Source organism: Zingiber officinale, chromosome 6B (assembly GCF_018446385.1).
Source record: "Zingiber officinale cultivar Zhangliang chromosome 6B, Zo_v1.1, whole genome shotgun sequence".
Lineage (NCBI taxonomy): Eukaryota > Viridiplantae > Streptophyta > Magnoliopsida > Zingiberales > Zingiberaceae > Zingiber > Zingiber officinale.
The window spans coordinates 88,058,142-88,070,603 of NC_055996.1; the positions used below are offsets into that span (position 1 = coordinate 88,058,142).

At 39.3% G+C, this 12,462-nt stretch overlaps 3 protein-coding genes across 5 annotated transcripts; all 3 read left to right on the forward strand.

Annotated features, from left to right (window-relative positions):
* The first annotated feature begins 458 nt into the window (after positions 1–458).
* Positions 459–4,455, forward strand: LOC121992994 (protein WEAK CHLOROPLAST MOVEMENT UNDER BLUE LIGHT 1-like). Of its 2 annotated transcripts, none has more exons than XM_042547655.1 (3): positions 459–841; positions 1,437–2,114; positions 2,413–4,455. In XM_042547655.1, the coding sequence occupies exons 2-3, from the start codon at positions 1,485–1,487 to the stop codon at positions 4,273–4,275; spliced, it is 2,493 nt and encodes an 830-aa protein (XP_042403589.1). In that variant the 5' UTR covers positions 459–841; positions 1,437–1,484; the 3' UTR covers positions 4,276–4,455. The 2 variants fall into 2 exon arrangements, with proteins under 2 accessions (XP_042403589.1, XP_042403590.1); XM_042547656.1 differs by having other exon boundaries at positions 459–722.
* A 768-nt stretch (positions 4,456–5,223) lies between these two features.
* Positions 5,224–7,506, forward strand: LOC121992996 (UDP-glucuronate:xylan alpha-glucuronosyltransferase 2-like). 2 transcript variants are annotated; one of them, XM_042547657.1, is made up of 3 exons: positions 5,224–5,481; positions 5,697–6,271; positions 6,403–7,506. In XM_042547657.1, the coding sequence occupies exons 1-3, from the start codon at positions 5,276–5,278 to the stop codon at positions 7,359–7,361; spliced, it is 1,740 nt and encodes a 579-aa protein (XP_042403591.1). In that variant the 5' UTR covers positions 5,224–5,275; the 3' UTR covers positions 7,362–7,506. The 2 variants fall into 2 exon arrangements, with proteins under 2 accessions (XP_042403591.1, XP_042403592.1); XM_042547658.1 differs by having other exon boundaries at positions 5,284–5,476.
* A 1,675-nt stretch (positions 7,507–9,181) lies between these two features.
* Positions 9,182–12,024, forward strand: LOC121992997 (probable inactive heme oxygenase 2, chloroplastic). Its single transcript, XM_042547659.1, has 4 exons — positions 9,182–9,635; positions 10,705–10,925; positions 11,503–11,610; positions 11,693–12,024. The coding sequence occupies exons 1-4, from the start codon at positions 9,209–9,211 to the stop codon at positions 11,783–11,785; spliced, it is 849 nt and encodes a 282-aa protein (XP_042403593.1). The 5' UTR covers positions 9,182–9,208; the 3' UTR covers positions 11,786–12,024.
* Positions 12,025–12,462: the final 438 nt, after the last annotated feature.

A 12,462-nucleotide genomic window follows, 5' to 3' on the forward strand; every position in this document is an offset into this window, starting at 1 on the left:
AAGTGATCTAACCGATCGCTAAACAACTAAGGGGAGAGATTTCTGAGGCTAATGTATGCCAAATTTAATTTCTAACCTAGTTTAATCCTCTCTCGTTAACTCGACACCTGCGCGAGTACTACACCCACAGACGCGTATACATACGGGTGGGAAAGAAGATCACCCATGTATACATTTATTAATTTATTCTCCTATGTCACCTATTTAAGAAAATTACGAAAGGCCCTGGTGTCCGTGGCTGTGGAAGGGGGTGTCCAAGTGCGGCGTGAGTTCTTCTGATTTAGTCGTATGCGACCTTACATTCCACCTCTTGCTTTTATTAGAGAATACAATGCGGTCCCACACGATAAGGTATGGGAAGGAAGGTAGCAGATCGAGTGAGAGATGTAACGTAGCAAAAGTTTACAAAAGACAGAAATTGAAACAGTAAAGCGACGTCGAGTCGATGCGTTATTAACGTACACAATAAATAATTTGGATGAAGAAGAAGAAGAAGAAGAATTGGACAGCGATGGCGAGAAGTCGAAGAGGAAGCAAGATCTTGGGAGAGAGCGTGTTGTCCGGAGATATGGATTATCAATTGTGAATCAGCTCGAACACCTTGCGGGCTCGTCTCCTTCGATCCCTTCCTTTTTCTCGCTTTAACCAATTTCTCGCCTTTTTGTCCTTTCGGCGTCGGAAAAAGCTGCTCTTGGAACAGTTTGTCGCCGAAAGCGAACTGAGTGAGTCTCACTTTCTTGTTTTCAACAATCCTTTTGGGTTCTTTGTAACAAAAATTGGAAGAAAGCTGTAACTTCATCGAATTTATGCTTCAGAAATTTTAGGAGATTGATGAACTCAGGTGAGTAATTAGTCTCTACAATTTAGCCATCTTGTTTAGTTGTTCGACTATTTGAGATTACCTTTGAGGATCGATCTTTCTCTGATTTCATTTCCCCAACAGTCTGAGGATCATTTCTTAGTTTTCCTCCTTTTTTGTTCAATTGCTTGTCTGTTTTTTGAATTGTATCTTGAGATGGGATCGTATATTGGTGTTAATTTCCTAGAATTTGATTTTGCGTAGCTTAAAGCATAAATACTCAACCCCTTTCTCTTTGTATTATGCAATGATTGTTCACACTGGCAACCACAAGTTTAGAACGCCATTAGAACTGATATAGAACCTAGAGAGTTCTTTGTGTTATCGAGAATAATCTGCCAGTTTTTGCAGTAATATAAAAAACCTTGGACGTGAACTGCATTTTGATATTAATTGAGTTTTCTATTGTGCAAGGCATAGTTGTTCTTATTTCATCTTGCAGAAAGTAAAGTTCTTGAACTCGCTTCAAACTTTACGAAGTTCATGACAGATAAATTTTTTATAGATGTTCTACCCTGGTGATATTATTTTGCTTCTTCAAAAGTTGTAAGACTGTTTTTTTCCACATGAAATACAGAGCGAACTTTTAAGCAAAGCAAATCTCTCATGAGAGTCTCCTCTGACCATGGATAATCCATCAGAAACTCTATCTAATGAAGCAAATCTGTCTAGAGAATCTCCTCTCACCATGGACAGTCCATCAGTAGTTCTCCCTAACAGCGGACTTCCAAATATCTCACATCATGAAGAAAATGTTGTCAAAGATCAATATCAAGAGGAAACAACAAGTAATAAGCAGCAGGAATCTGCGATCGAGAATTCTGAGCAATTTTCTGATGTCTCATTATTTGGACAATACACAGTCACAGAAGAGACAGATGGAACAAATCACCAGAGGGGAATGAATTTGAAGGATTCTGCAAATCAGGTTCCAAACCAACTTCAAGAAGGTGAATCTGTTGAACTAGTTGATGCTCATATAATTCCTGATTTGATTGCCTCCAATGACAGTAGAGATATTGAAGGGAGATTGGATACTTTGCCCAACGAGCTCAATCTGCCTAATGAAAATGGCAGAATACAAAAGAAGGCAGCAACAGAATTAGCTTCATTTGTTAAACCTGTAAAAAATTTCAATGTAAAACCAAACAGAGGCATTGTTGACACTACTGCACCTTTTGAATCTGTCAAGGAGGCAGTCACCAAGTTTGGAGGAATTGTTGATTGGAAAGCTCACAAGCAAAATACTTTAGAGGTAATGGCAATTCCCTTGGATAACTAGTATCTCGATAATAAATCGTAACAACATCATTATGTGTTTGTTTGTATATATCTTTCCATATTGTGTTGAGTTTTCCCTTTTGCACTTAAGCAGATGGAACACTGATTCTAGCTTTCAATGCACTATCTTCCCATAGTTTTTAATTTCAAAGAAGAATCTTGTTACGCCACAATATTCATCTATTAGACTGACTATCCTGATTGTTTCTGTATTGATTTCAAGTAAACAATAAAATGGAAATTAAGACAAATTTTGAATGGGCTATATGCAGAAACGTAAGCTAGTCCAGTTGGAACTTGAGAGGATCCTAGCAGAAATTCCTGATTGCAGAAATCAATCTGAAGCAGCAGAGGAGAGTAAAATGCAGGTGCTCAAGGAACTGGGTCGAACCAATAGGATCATAGAAGAGTTGATGCTGAACCTTGAGAAAGCCCAAACTGAAGAAGCTCAGGCAAAGCAGGACTCGGAGTTGGCTCAACTAAGGGCCAAAGAAATGGAGCAAGGAATTGCAAGTGATTCTAGTATTGCTGCTAAAGCACAACTTGAGGTTGCTAAAGCGAGGTATGAAGCAGCAGTTGCAGAACTGAAGACAGTAAAAGCTGAGTTGGAAACTTTGCTAGGAGAGTATATCTCCTTGGTTAATGAAAGAGATTTCACAATTAAAAAAACTGAAGATGCTACTTCTTCTCTGAAGGAGATTGAGAAGATAGCCGAGGAACTGATGTTCAATCTCATCACATCAAAGGAATCACTAGAGTCAGCCCATGCTGCCCATCTAGAAGCAGAAGAACATAGGATTGGTGCATCCTTGTCAAGAGAGCAAGATAATCTTGCATGGGAAAAGGAACTAATGGATGCTGAGGGAGAGGTGAAGCAACTTAATCATCATTTTTCATTGACAAAAGATCTGAAATCGAAACTAGAGACTGCATCTACCTTATTGGTCGATCTCAAGGCTGAACTAGCATCTTATATGGAATCAAAGTTAAATAAGGAATCTGAGATTTCTGACAACAAACTGTCAGATGATTTAGAAGAGACAAAGAAAACACAAGACTCTGTTCATTTATTAGCTTTGCTAAAAAAAGAACTTGAGGAAGTAAAAGCTAGTATTGTGAAAGCCAAAGAAGAGGTTGATTGTCTGAGAGTTGCAGTTCCATCCCTCCAATCTAAGCTGGACAAAGAAAGGTCATCCATCATTAATCTGCAACAGAGAGAAGGGATGGCATCAATAGCAGTTTCTTCTCTTGAATCTGAGCTTGATAGGACCAAACAAGATCTGGAAGTGGTTCATTTGAATGAAAAAACAACCAGAAGAAAGATGGTAGAACTGCCTAAATTGTTGCAACAGGCAGCTCAGGAAGCAGATGAAGCCAAGACTGCTGCTCAGATAGCACAAGAAGAACTAAGGAAGTTCAAAGATGAAGCAGATCAAGCAAAAGCAAGTGCGAGCACAAAAGGTATCAAATTGCTTGCAGCTTTGAAGGAAATTGAAGCAGCTAAAGCATCAGAGAGGCTGGCATTTGCAGCAATTAAAACCCTGCAAGAGAGTCAGCAAGTTGCGAGCATCTGTGCAGGTGATTCTCCTAACACTGTGACTATTCCGTTGGATGAGTACTTCAATCTCAGCAAGAGAGCTCATGACGCTGAAGAGCTTGCCCATGAGAGAGTAACAGCTGCAATTACACAGATTGAGGTGTCTAAGCAATCTGAGCAGAAGAACTTAGAGAGGCTGAATGAGGCACTTAGAGAGATGGAATTACAGAAAGAAGGACTTACTGCTGCAACAGAGAAATCTGAGAAGGCAAAGGAAGGAAAATTGGATGCTGAACAAGAGTTGAGGAAATGGAGAGCTGAACACGAGCGTCGTAGAAGAGCTAGTAATGAAGCTAAGGGAGGAGTAGACCCTCAAAGGATCACGCCTAAGCTTCTCGAGCAGCCCAGTGAATTACGAAGCTTTACCAAGAGTGAAAAAGGTGTCGGTTTCGTTTCGATGGCTGATTCAAAGCAATACATATCAGAAGGCAATTCAAATACTGGTGTACTAGAAGTGAAGACAAGGAAAAGTAAGAAATCATTGGTACCAACGTTAGCTTCGCTCTTAGGCCAGAAAAAACCTCAACCAATTCAGTAACAATGCTGAATATACAATTTCCAGAGATCAAATTGCTGTTGTTCTATATTACTACACGTATAATAAGCTTCCTTATATGTTTGCTTTTTGAAATGGTAAAAGTTTGTAATGTCTTTAATTAGTTATACCTTTTGGCGAATATGTTTATATGAGAAAGTTTGCATTATTTACACTGTGAAAGTCATGTAATTTGGTCCTATTTCAACATTGTTATAGCTTCAAATTGCCATTCTGATTTGCTTCATATGCCTGAATACTACAGCCCAACTACACATTGCTTCATTGCTATGTTTATAATATGGACTCATCAATGAGCTTACATGGTTAAATTAAAAATAATTATGTTGATAATAAAACAGTTGATTTCATTTATTTCCTAGATGGGTTAGTATCGTGTACATGATTACATGGAAGCAAGTACTACAATGATTATTTTAATATAAATTAGTTTTCTTTTCTCCAATGTAGTTCATGACTCATGAGTTGTTTGGTTTTGTGTGCAAATATATGCTTGTGGTTGTAGCTTGATCACTCCATCCCAATTTGTAAAACTATACTCCTAAAAATAAAATAAAATAATCACCAAGAAAATCGAAGACAACAATCAGCAACAACATGAATAAAGAAAAAAAATAGTTTCCCCTTTTTAAATCACTTTAGTTGTGTAAAGATAAAAGAAGGTTAGTTTGACCCCTTTTCTTTGCCTTTCTTAAACCATTTAAAAAATAAATCATCATAATATTATTTTTTTTCCTCATTTGGTGTCATCAAAATGAATCATCATAACTTTTCTATTTGTGTTATGCAACTAGTCCAAGCTATCTCTATACTAAACAAACATTTTTAAGTATCATGTTAGTTGGATCAAAAATGTGTGAATAAATAAATTAAAATTTGGCTGAAAAATGAATGCAATATAGACAGAGAGGTGAAGAAATAACCAATATATATATATATACACACACACTCACAGGGAAGAAGAAGCAGAAGCAGCACCAGCATGGGCTCTTCCTTCATGGTGAAGACAGTGGCCACAAAGCCCCTGGTCATCAAGATCAACCTCGCCTTCATCAGCTTCTTCCTCTCCGCCTACTTGCTATTGCTGCTGCTCCACTCGCCGCCGACGCCGTCGCTCCGCGAACAGAGGAGCAATGCCGACGAGATCATCCTCTGTTCCTTGCGCAACTGCCACTTTAAGAAGGTAAGGTGAGTAAGAATGCTCTGTTTCACCATCCAAATTAAAAGGGCATCTCCATAAATTCCCTTTGTTCCATGGAGAAGGTAACGCGAGCAGAGCCTTCTGTTTCTGAATAATTAGTGTTGTTTTGTGGAAGAAGGGGCACATTGAGATCGGAAATTTAAATTAAGGGTCAAATTGATAATATTTTAAAATCAAGGGCTGATTTGAGAACTACATGCAGGGTCAAGGAGCAGGGAAGTGGAAACGCCATGGAGAGGATCCCAAGCTTCCTCAATTCCTTGCCCGCCAACACTGAGGTCGCCTTGGTCAACATCGGCGTTGCTGAAGCCTCCGATAGGGGACTCCTCGTCGGCCGGCGGATTCCCGTCGCGTTCGAGCGCGTCTCCAGCAACTTACGGTGGGAGGACCTGTTCCCCGAATGGATAGACGAGGATGAGGAGAACGGGGAACCCTCGTGCCCCGAGATCCCAATGCCGGACTTCTCCTCCTACGGCGTGGTCGATCTGATTGCGGCCAAGCTCCCGTGCGAGGGGCGGCGGCGGGACGTGTTCAGGCTGCAGGTCCATCTGGTGGCAGCGGGGATGGCGGCGCGGCGGGGGAGGCGGGGCGCACGCGGGGCGGTGAGGCTAGCGCTGCTGAGCGCGTGCCGGCCGATGATGGAGCTGTTCCGGTGCGACGACGTGGTGGCCAGGGAGGGTGAGTGGTGGGTGTTCGAAGTGGAGGCGTGGAGACTGGAGCAGAAAGTGACGCTGCCGGTCGGCTCTTGCGATCTGGCGTCGCCACTGAGGGTGAAGGGTGAGCAGATCAACTGTTCGATTTTTTGCCCCTATCCGATTTGAAGGCATTCGGAGATTAAAATTTCCCAATTAGTTCCGTCTCAATGTCTCATCTAAATGAGTTGCGCTTGTTCTTCTTTGATTCGCCAGGGAGCGGTAGGGTTTTCGATATATCGAAGCTCGTCGGCGCGCCGGAGGTGGCCGACGGTCGTGAGGCCTACGCCACCGTGATCCACTCCTCCGACCAGTATGTGTGCGGCGCCATCGCGCTCGCGCGCAGCATCATCAGGACGGGCACCGCCCGCGATCTGGTGCTGCTCCACGACAAGTCCATCCCCGGCGAGAAGCTTGTGGCGCTGACCGCCGCCGGGTGGCAGCTCCGCGAGATCGAGCGCATCCGCAACCCCCGCGCGCAGAAGGGCTCCTACAATGAATACAACTACAGTAAGCTCCGGCTGTGGCAGCTGACCGAGTACCGCAAGGTCGTCTTCGTAGACGCTGACGTCCTCGTCCTTCGTAACCTCGACCTCCTCTTCCGCTTCCCCCAGGTGTCGGCCGCCGGAAACGACGGCGTCATCTTCAACTCCGGCGTTATGGTACTAGAGCCCTCGGCGTGCACCTTCGCGGCGCTTATGGCTGCGCGGGCGGACGTGGTGTCGTACAACGGCGGCGACCAGGGGTTCCTAAACGAGGCCTTCGTGTGGTGGCACCGCCTGCCGCGGCGGGTCAACTTCCTGAAGAACATCTGGTCCAACACCACGGCGGAGGCGAGTGTGAAGAACCGCCTGATGGGTGCCGCCGCTGGCCCCGGCGGCGAACTCTACGCCATCCACTACCTCGGCATCAAGCCGTGGATGTGCCACCGGAAGTACGACTGCAACTGGAACGTGGCGGAACAACGGCCGTACGCCAGCGACGCCGCGCACGCCACGTGGTGGAAGCTACACGACGAAATGGAGGTGGGCCTTCTGGTCTTATGCGGGCCCACTGGGCCTAGGAAGAACGAGTTAGAGAAAGAGAGAAAGCAGGCCGAGGTGATGGGCTTCAGCGACGGCCATTGGAGGCTCAATGTGTCTGATCAGTCTGTGAGACTTGTTGTTAACGGCTGATTTTTTTTATTTATTTAAAAAAATTCAAAAATATTTTTGACTCATTGTTGGGACTGTGTATACGTAAATAACAGTAGGGATGTTAATTAGCATTTAAAATTTGACAAATTGCTCTTACCATAAAACATGAGTTTGCATTTTGAAATATGGGGGATGAATAGTGATTCTTATGTTAGTTTATGCTTTTATTAGCTTAGCAATTCATATTCCTACTCCCTATGATTTTTATAGGTTTTCAGTGTCTTTAGCTTCACCTATTAGTTTGTTGTTCTGTCCTTAGTCATTGATCTACCATTAGTTAATTATTTTACCGACTATTTAATCAACTAGATTGGATCGTTAATGGACCATGACTTGATCGTTAATGGATCGTTCTTAGATGCACAAGACTTTGTCTTGCTCCATGTGTTTTTTTTTTTTTTTTTTTTTTTTTTTCACTTTTCTGGAGTTTGCCTCTTTCTTATAAGACTTAATACACATATCAGATATAATTATAACTTAAATTTTTTATCCAAATATTAAAATTTATTGTCTAACTTAATCACTTAGGTAAGATTTCACCATATTCTTACGTCAATTGCACTTGAAAAGATAAAATTTAAATATCTCATGCCAATAGGTTAATTTCCTTAAGAATTTAGGTACATCTAAATTTGGACAGAATTATCATAGAGGAGTGCATTTGTAATAATTACAAGAATATCTTTTGATAAATTTCATATATCAGGGCGTTTTTTAGATAAAACGCCGTTCAAAATTTCCTTAAACATTATTAAATATGTCCAAAAACGAAAGGGCAACAACAAGAAACAGGAAGAAAGTCAAAGGAGGACCTTTATTTTTCCAAATCGAGCCATCAACTTTTATTTTTATTTTTTTTAAATTTTTGTTTGTTTTAATGAAAAGGACGTTCCACCGATATAAGATAACAACAACACTGTTAAACACGGTTCTAATTACTATCTTATCTATATCTCCTAAAATCTTAAATCAGTTAACTATGTTATATATCAATTAACTATGTTATAGTAATTATAAAATCATAATTATTATAATTATAAGATACAATTATTATAATTATAATAGTTATAAAATCATAATTATTGCAACTATAAATTTCTGAAAATGTTTTAAATAATGTTCTTTGGATCCAAAATCGGGTCGTTACAAGGTATACTTGATAATAAATAGATCTCTAGAGAATTTTGATTTGATATATTGTGCATCCTAATTCAATATAAGTAAAAAAGTATGATATTTTAAAACTCGCCTAATATTCACGTTGTAATAAGTATAAAATTACATGACAACTCAGTTGTAATAGATACAAAATCGTAATACTATAACTATCTAGCAATTACGTGTTTGTAGCTTCTTATATGGACTTTTAGTTTAATATTTAAGCGGAAAATATATGTGAGAGATAATATAAAAATAGTGTAATATAAGAGGATGAGACATTTTTTTGATAAAAAAATTAAAATGAAAGATGATGATTCAAAAAATAAGAATATCAGTCCTATGATAATGATATAGCAGTCTTCTTAATTTCTCATATATTTCAGGATCTAAGTTTTAATTTTGACGAATTAATATTTTTTATAAATATTTTTTAATTTATTTTGATGATCAGAATTTTTTTTTTTTATAGATCTGGATTGGTCATTTAGGATTAATCAATTATTCTTAAAATTAATAGATCTAAATTAATAGCGGATGACGGTTATAATAAAAAAAAAAAATAAAAGACTTCTTAGTTTTTTAAAAAAAAATCAGGAGCGAGAAAAAAAAATTATATCTTGCCCTGTTAGCATCGACAGTAGCACAATTCCAAATTGCTGGTGTCCATGTCCGCGTCCTTCTTTCCTTCTTCAACCTCATCCCCTTCTAGGGCATGGAAACCCCTCTGTTCCCCCAATTTGCTTCCCATGAACCCTAACCTCCATCGCTTCAAGATTCCTTCCTCGTCATCTCCTCCTCCTGCCTTTACCATAACTGGTCTTCCTTCGTCGACGGCTCCGGTATTGAAGAAACGGAAGAGGTACCGCAGGATTTTACCCGGGGAGGCCGAGGGCATCGTGCAGGAGATGAGGTTCGTCGCCATGAGACTACGCGACAACGCTGGTGACAAGGAGAAGCAGGAGGAAGAGAGCAGCAATGGCGGTGAGGAAACCTGGCAGCCGAGCATGGAAGGTTTCTTGAAATATTTGGTGGACAGCAAGCTGGTGTTCGAGACGATCGAGCGGATTGTGGATGAGTCCACCGATGTCGCTAGTGAGAACTCCGATTACTTGCTTATGATTATTATTTTTATTCTGCTGTTATTGCCTTGTCAAAAGTATGGCTGTGAACTTGTGCTCGAGCTTGCAAGAATCTTGTAGAGGTTAAACTTTTATTATCTAAGATCAGCTAAAGTTTAGCTAAGTATGTCCAAACTCAAGAGATCAAATTAAATTTAACTGAAAGTTTATCAAATGCGTTGCACATTTGAAATAAATAATCTCAGATCTTAAGGGCTTGAGCTCTTCTTGCAGTTGTTCCTATCGTCTACTTTCCCTCATTCATCCAGTGTTGTGACTACTGCATTCCTTAGCCTAGGCTGACTAAGTCATCAACTTAGGAAGCTGGAATTATTGTGCTGGTGCCATTCTGCATCTTGGTGCGAGAACAGAATGGAAAATTCCTGTTTTCTTGTTCAGATTTAGAGAGTTCACTGTTATGCCTTCCATCATTCTCATTCATATATTTCTTTGAAATTGATGGAAACAAAATTCTGTACGACAAGTTTCACATTGTGTACTTTTTTGAGTTGGGATATTCACTTGGATTGGCTCTCTGATCTTATATTTGTACGTTGAATAACAGATCACAAAATAATCAATTTGCAAAGAACTGATAGCGTAATTCCTGTAAATTATGATATTTTGAAGTAAGCCATTTAGCATTGCTTGGAAAGGATCCTAAACAACCTGATGGTGAACATAATCATTAGCAATATTCATACAGTGCCCTTCATGTTTATCTTTCGAACCTTTACTAGTGGAAGCACTGATTTTATATCAGGTATAATTGGGTCTGTGACTTCATATCCCACTTTCATTGTAGCTATTTTTTTTTTCATGCCCCATTAGTTGATGCTAAATACTAACAATGCATCAGAAGCATCTGATTGGGTAAAGAACTAAGAATTTTTTGGGAGTAAAAAATTTGTGGAATTTTGTGGGATATTCGTGGGACACTTACATGCACATAAAAGGAAAATTAATACAGTAGTGGGTTCATCAAGTGTCTTGAATTTGGATTTTAGCAAGAAATTTACTGATTTCTAGTTATGTTTTTGCAGAGGTTTATTTTAGAAAAACTGGTCTTGAGCGGGCTTCTAGTCTTTCCAAAGACTTAGAATGGCTTAGCAAAAGGGAGATTATTCCACAACCAAGTAACCCTGGAACTACTTATGCCAAGTATCTTAGTCAGCTGGCTGAAAATAACGTGCCTTCATTTCTTTGTCATTTCTACAATATCTATTTTGCTCATATAACGGGTGGTCAGGAGATAGGTAAAAAGGTAAACAAACATTTTGTCTCACACATTGTTTTTTGTCAGAAGTGATAATCCATTTGTTTATTAACCCATTAATTAGTCACATTTAACTTTGGCATGAAATTTATATTATCCATTTGATTTCGTTGATCTTACTGATAACCTCCTCAGCAAAATCATCTCACACTGTTGATTATGTAAACTTATGTCTTTATAGATTGTTGAGTTTAGAACTGCAAATTATAGATTTTGAACAGAGACAGTTTATGCTACATAGATATAAACATAAAAATTTCCCATGAATCTGCTTACGTATTTCCAGTTTTTACTTTGTGAGCACCTTTAATACTTTAGTTATGTAACCTTGTATCTTATTCATGTAAGAACCCAAATAGTTGGTACTAACACAGTGTGTATATGATTGTTTTTTGCCAAAGAACATGCACCTTTTCTTGTTTTTAATCCTTGGTTTTTTCTCTTCCTACATGATATTCTCAATGGATATGGCTAAGATGTGTATTCTACATAGATCATTATGAAATCAGAAAATCATGAAGCATCATATCTCTGATAACTTCAATTTTTTTCTACTGCATGCTAGGTCTGCAGCATGCTCTTGGAAGGAAGCGAACTTGAGTTCTACAAATGGGACGGTGATGCTAATAAGTCTTTGAAAGATGTGAGAGACAATCTCAATAATCTAGGAGAGGTACAAGACTAACAAAGTTGATAAGAAAAATCAAACTTCTTTTGGTAATGATTGTTTTTTCTTTTATAATTCATCTATGCAGCATTGGACTCGAGAGGAAAAAAATACATGCCTGAAGGAGGCAGCCAAGTCGTTCCGGTATCTGGGGCAAATAGTGCGGTTGATAATTTTGTAACTGGGTTTTGTACTCCACTTCAACTTTCGGTTTTTATGGTACTTAGCATTACTCTGGGAGAGAGCTCATTGGCCAAATTAATTGGGCCGGTTCATGATATTTTGTACCTTAAATGGGACTTGGAAGTTGGAAACCAAGCTGTCTAAAGTCTCTGATATATCTTCTCTAATTTACCAGGTGACCAAGCTCTTTGTAGATGAGTTCTTTCTTTAATCACTTAAAGAGTTGTGCGTATGAAATCGCTGGCTTCCTGCCTCTTACCATTCTTTTTTTTTTACTTCCACAACTTACACCCGCGGTATTATCATTCAATAGCAAGTGCGTGTTGCGATGCCATATGTGCCTAATAAGTTACACTTGCAGGTTTGCGTTGAAGCGACTTCTTGGATTCTTTAACCTTGGCAGACTGCTAGGGTTCATTTGCTGTTGGTTTAAATATCACTTTTTGCGCGTGCTTGTGTTTTGTATATGGACTTTGCTTGCCATAAAAAACTACTAGGTAATGGTACTGCATTTATCACCATAGTTATATCCCTTTTATTGTACTTTTTCACATAAAGTTAGTTCAACACTATGCATTTAGTTTATTGGAGTTTTTTTTTTTTTTTTTTAATTTAGGTATCGAGTTCTTCAAATCGATTAATTTTGAAGGTAATTGATTTGATTTTACAGAAGTT

Excerpts from the sequence above, each read along its gene's own strand:
- LOC121992994 (XM_042547655.1), top strand. The coding sequence starts at position 1,485 with ATGGATAATCCATCAGAAACTCTATCTAATGAAGCAAATCTGTCTAGA. Across the intron at positions 2,115-2,412 it reads ACAAGCAAAATACTTTAGAG|AAACGTAAGCTAGTCCAGTT; the intron begins GTAATGGCAATT and ends GGCTATATGCAG.
- LOC121992997 (XM_042547659.1), top strand. The coding sequence starts at position 9,209 with ATGTCCGCGTCCTTCTTTCCTTCTTCAACCTCATCCCCTTCTAGGGCA. Across the intron at positions 9,636-10,704 it reads TGAGTCCACCGATGTCGCTA|AGGTTTATTTTAGAAAAACT; the intron begins GTGAGAACTCCG and ends ATGTTTTTGCAG. Across the intron at positions 10,926-11,502 it reads GTCAGGAGATAGGTAAAAAG|GTCTGCAGCATGCTCTTGGA; the intron begins GTAAACAAACAT and ends ACTGCATGCTAG.
- LOC121992996 (XM_042547657.1), top strand. The coding sequence starts at position 5,276 with ATGGGCTCTTCCTTCATGGTGAAGACAGTGGCCACAAAGCCCCTGGTC. Across the intron at positions 5,482-5,696 it reads TGCCACTTTAAGAAGGTAAG|GGTCAAGGAGCAGGGAAGTG; the intron begins GTGAGTAAGAAT and ends AACTACATGCAG. Across the intron at positions 6,272-6,402 it reads GTCGCCACTGAGGGTGAAGG|GGAGCGGTAGGGTTTTCGAT; the intron begins GTGAGCAGATCA and ends TTGATTCGCCAG.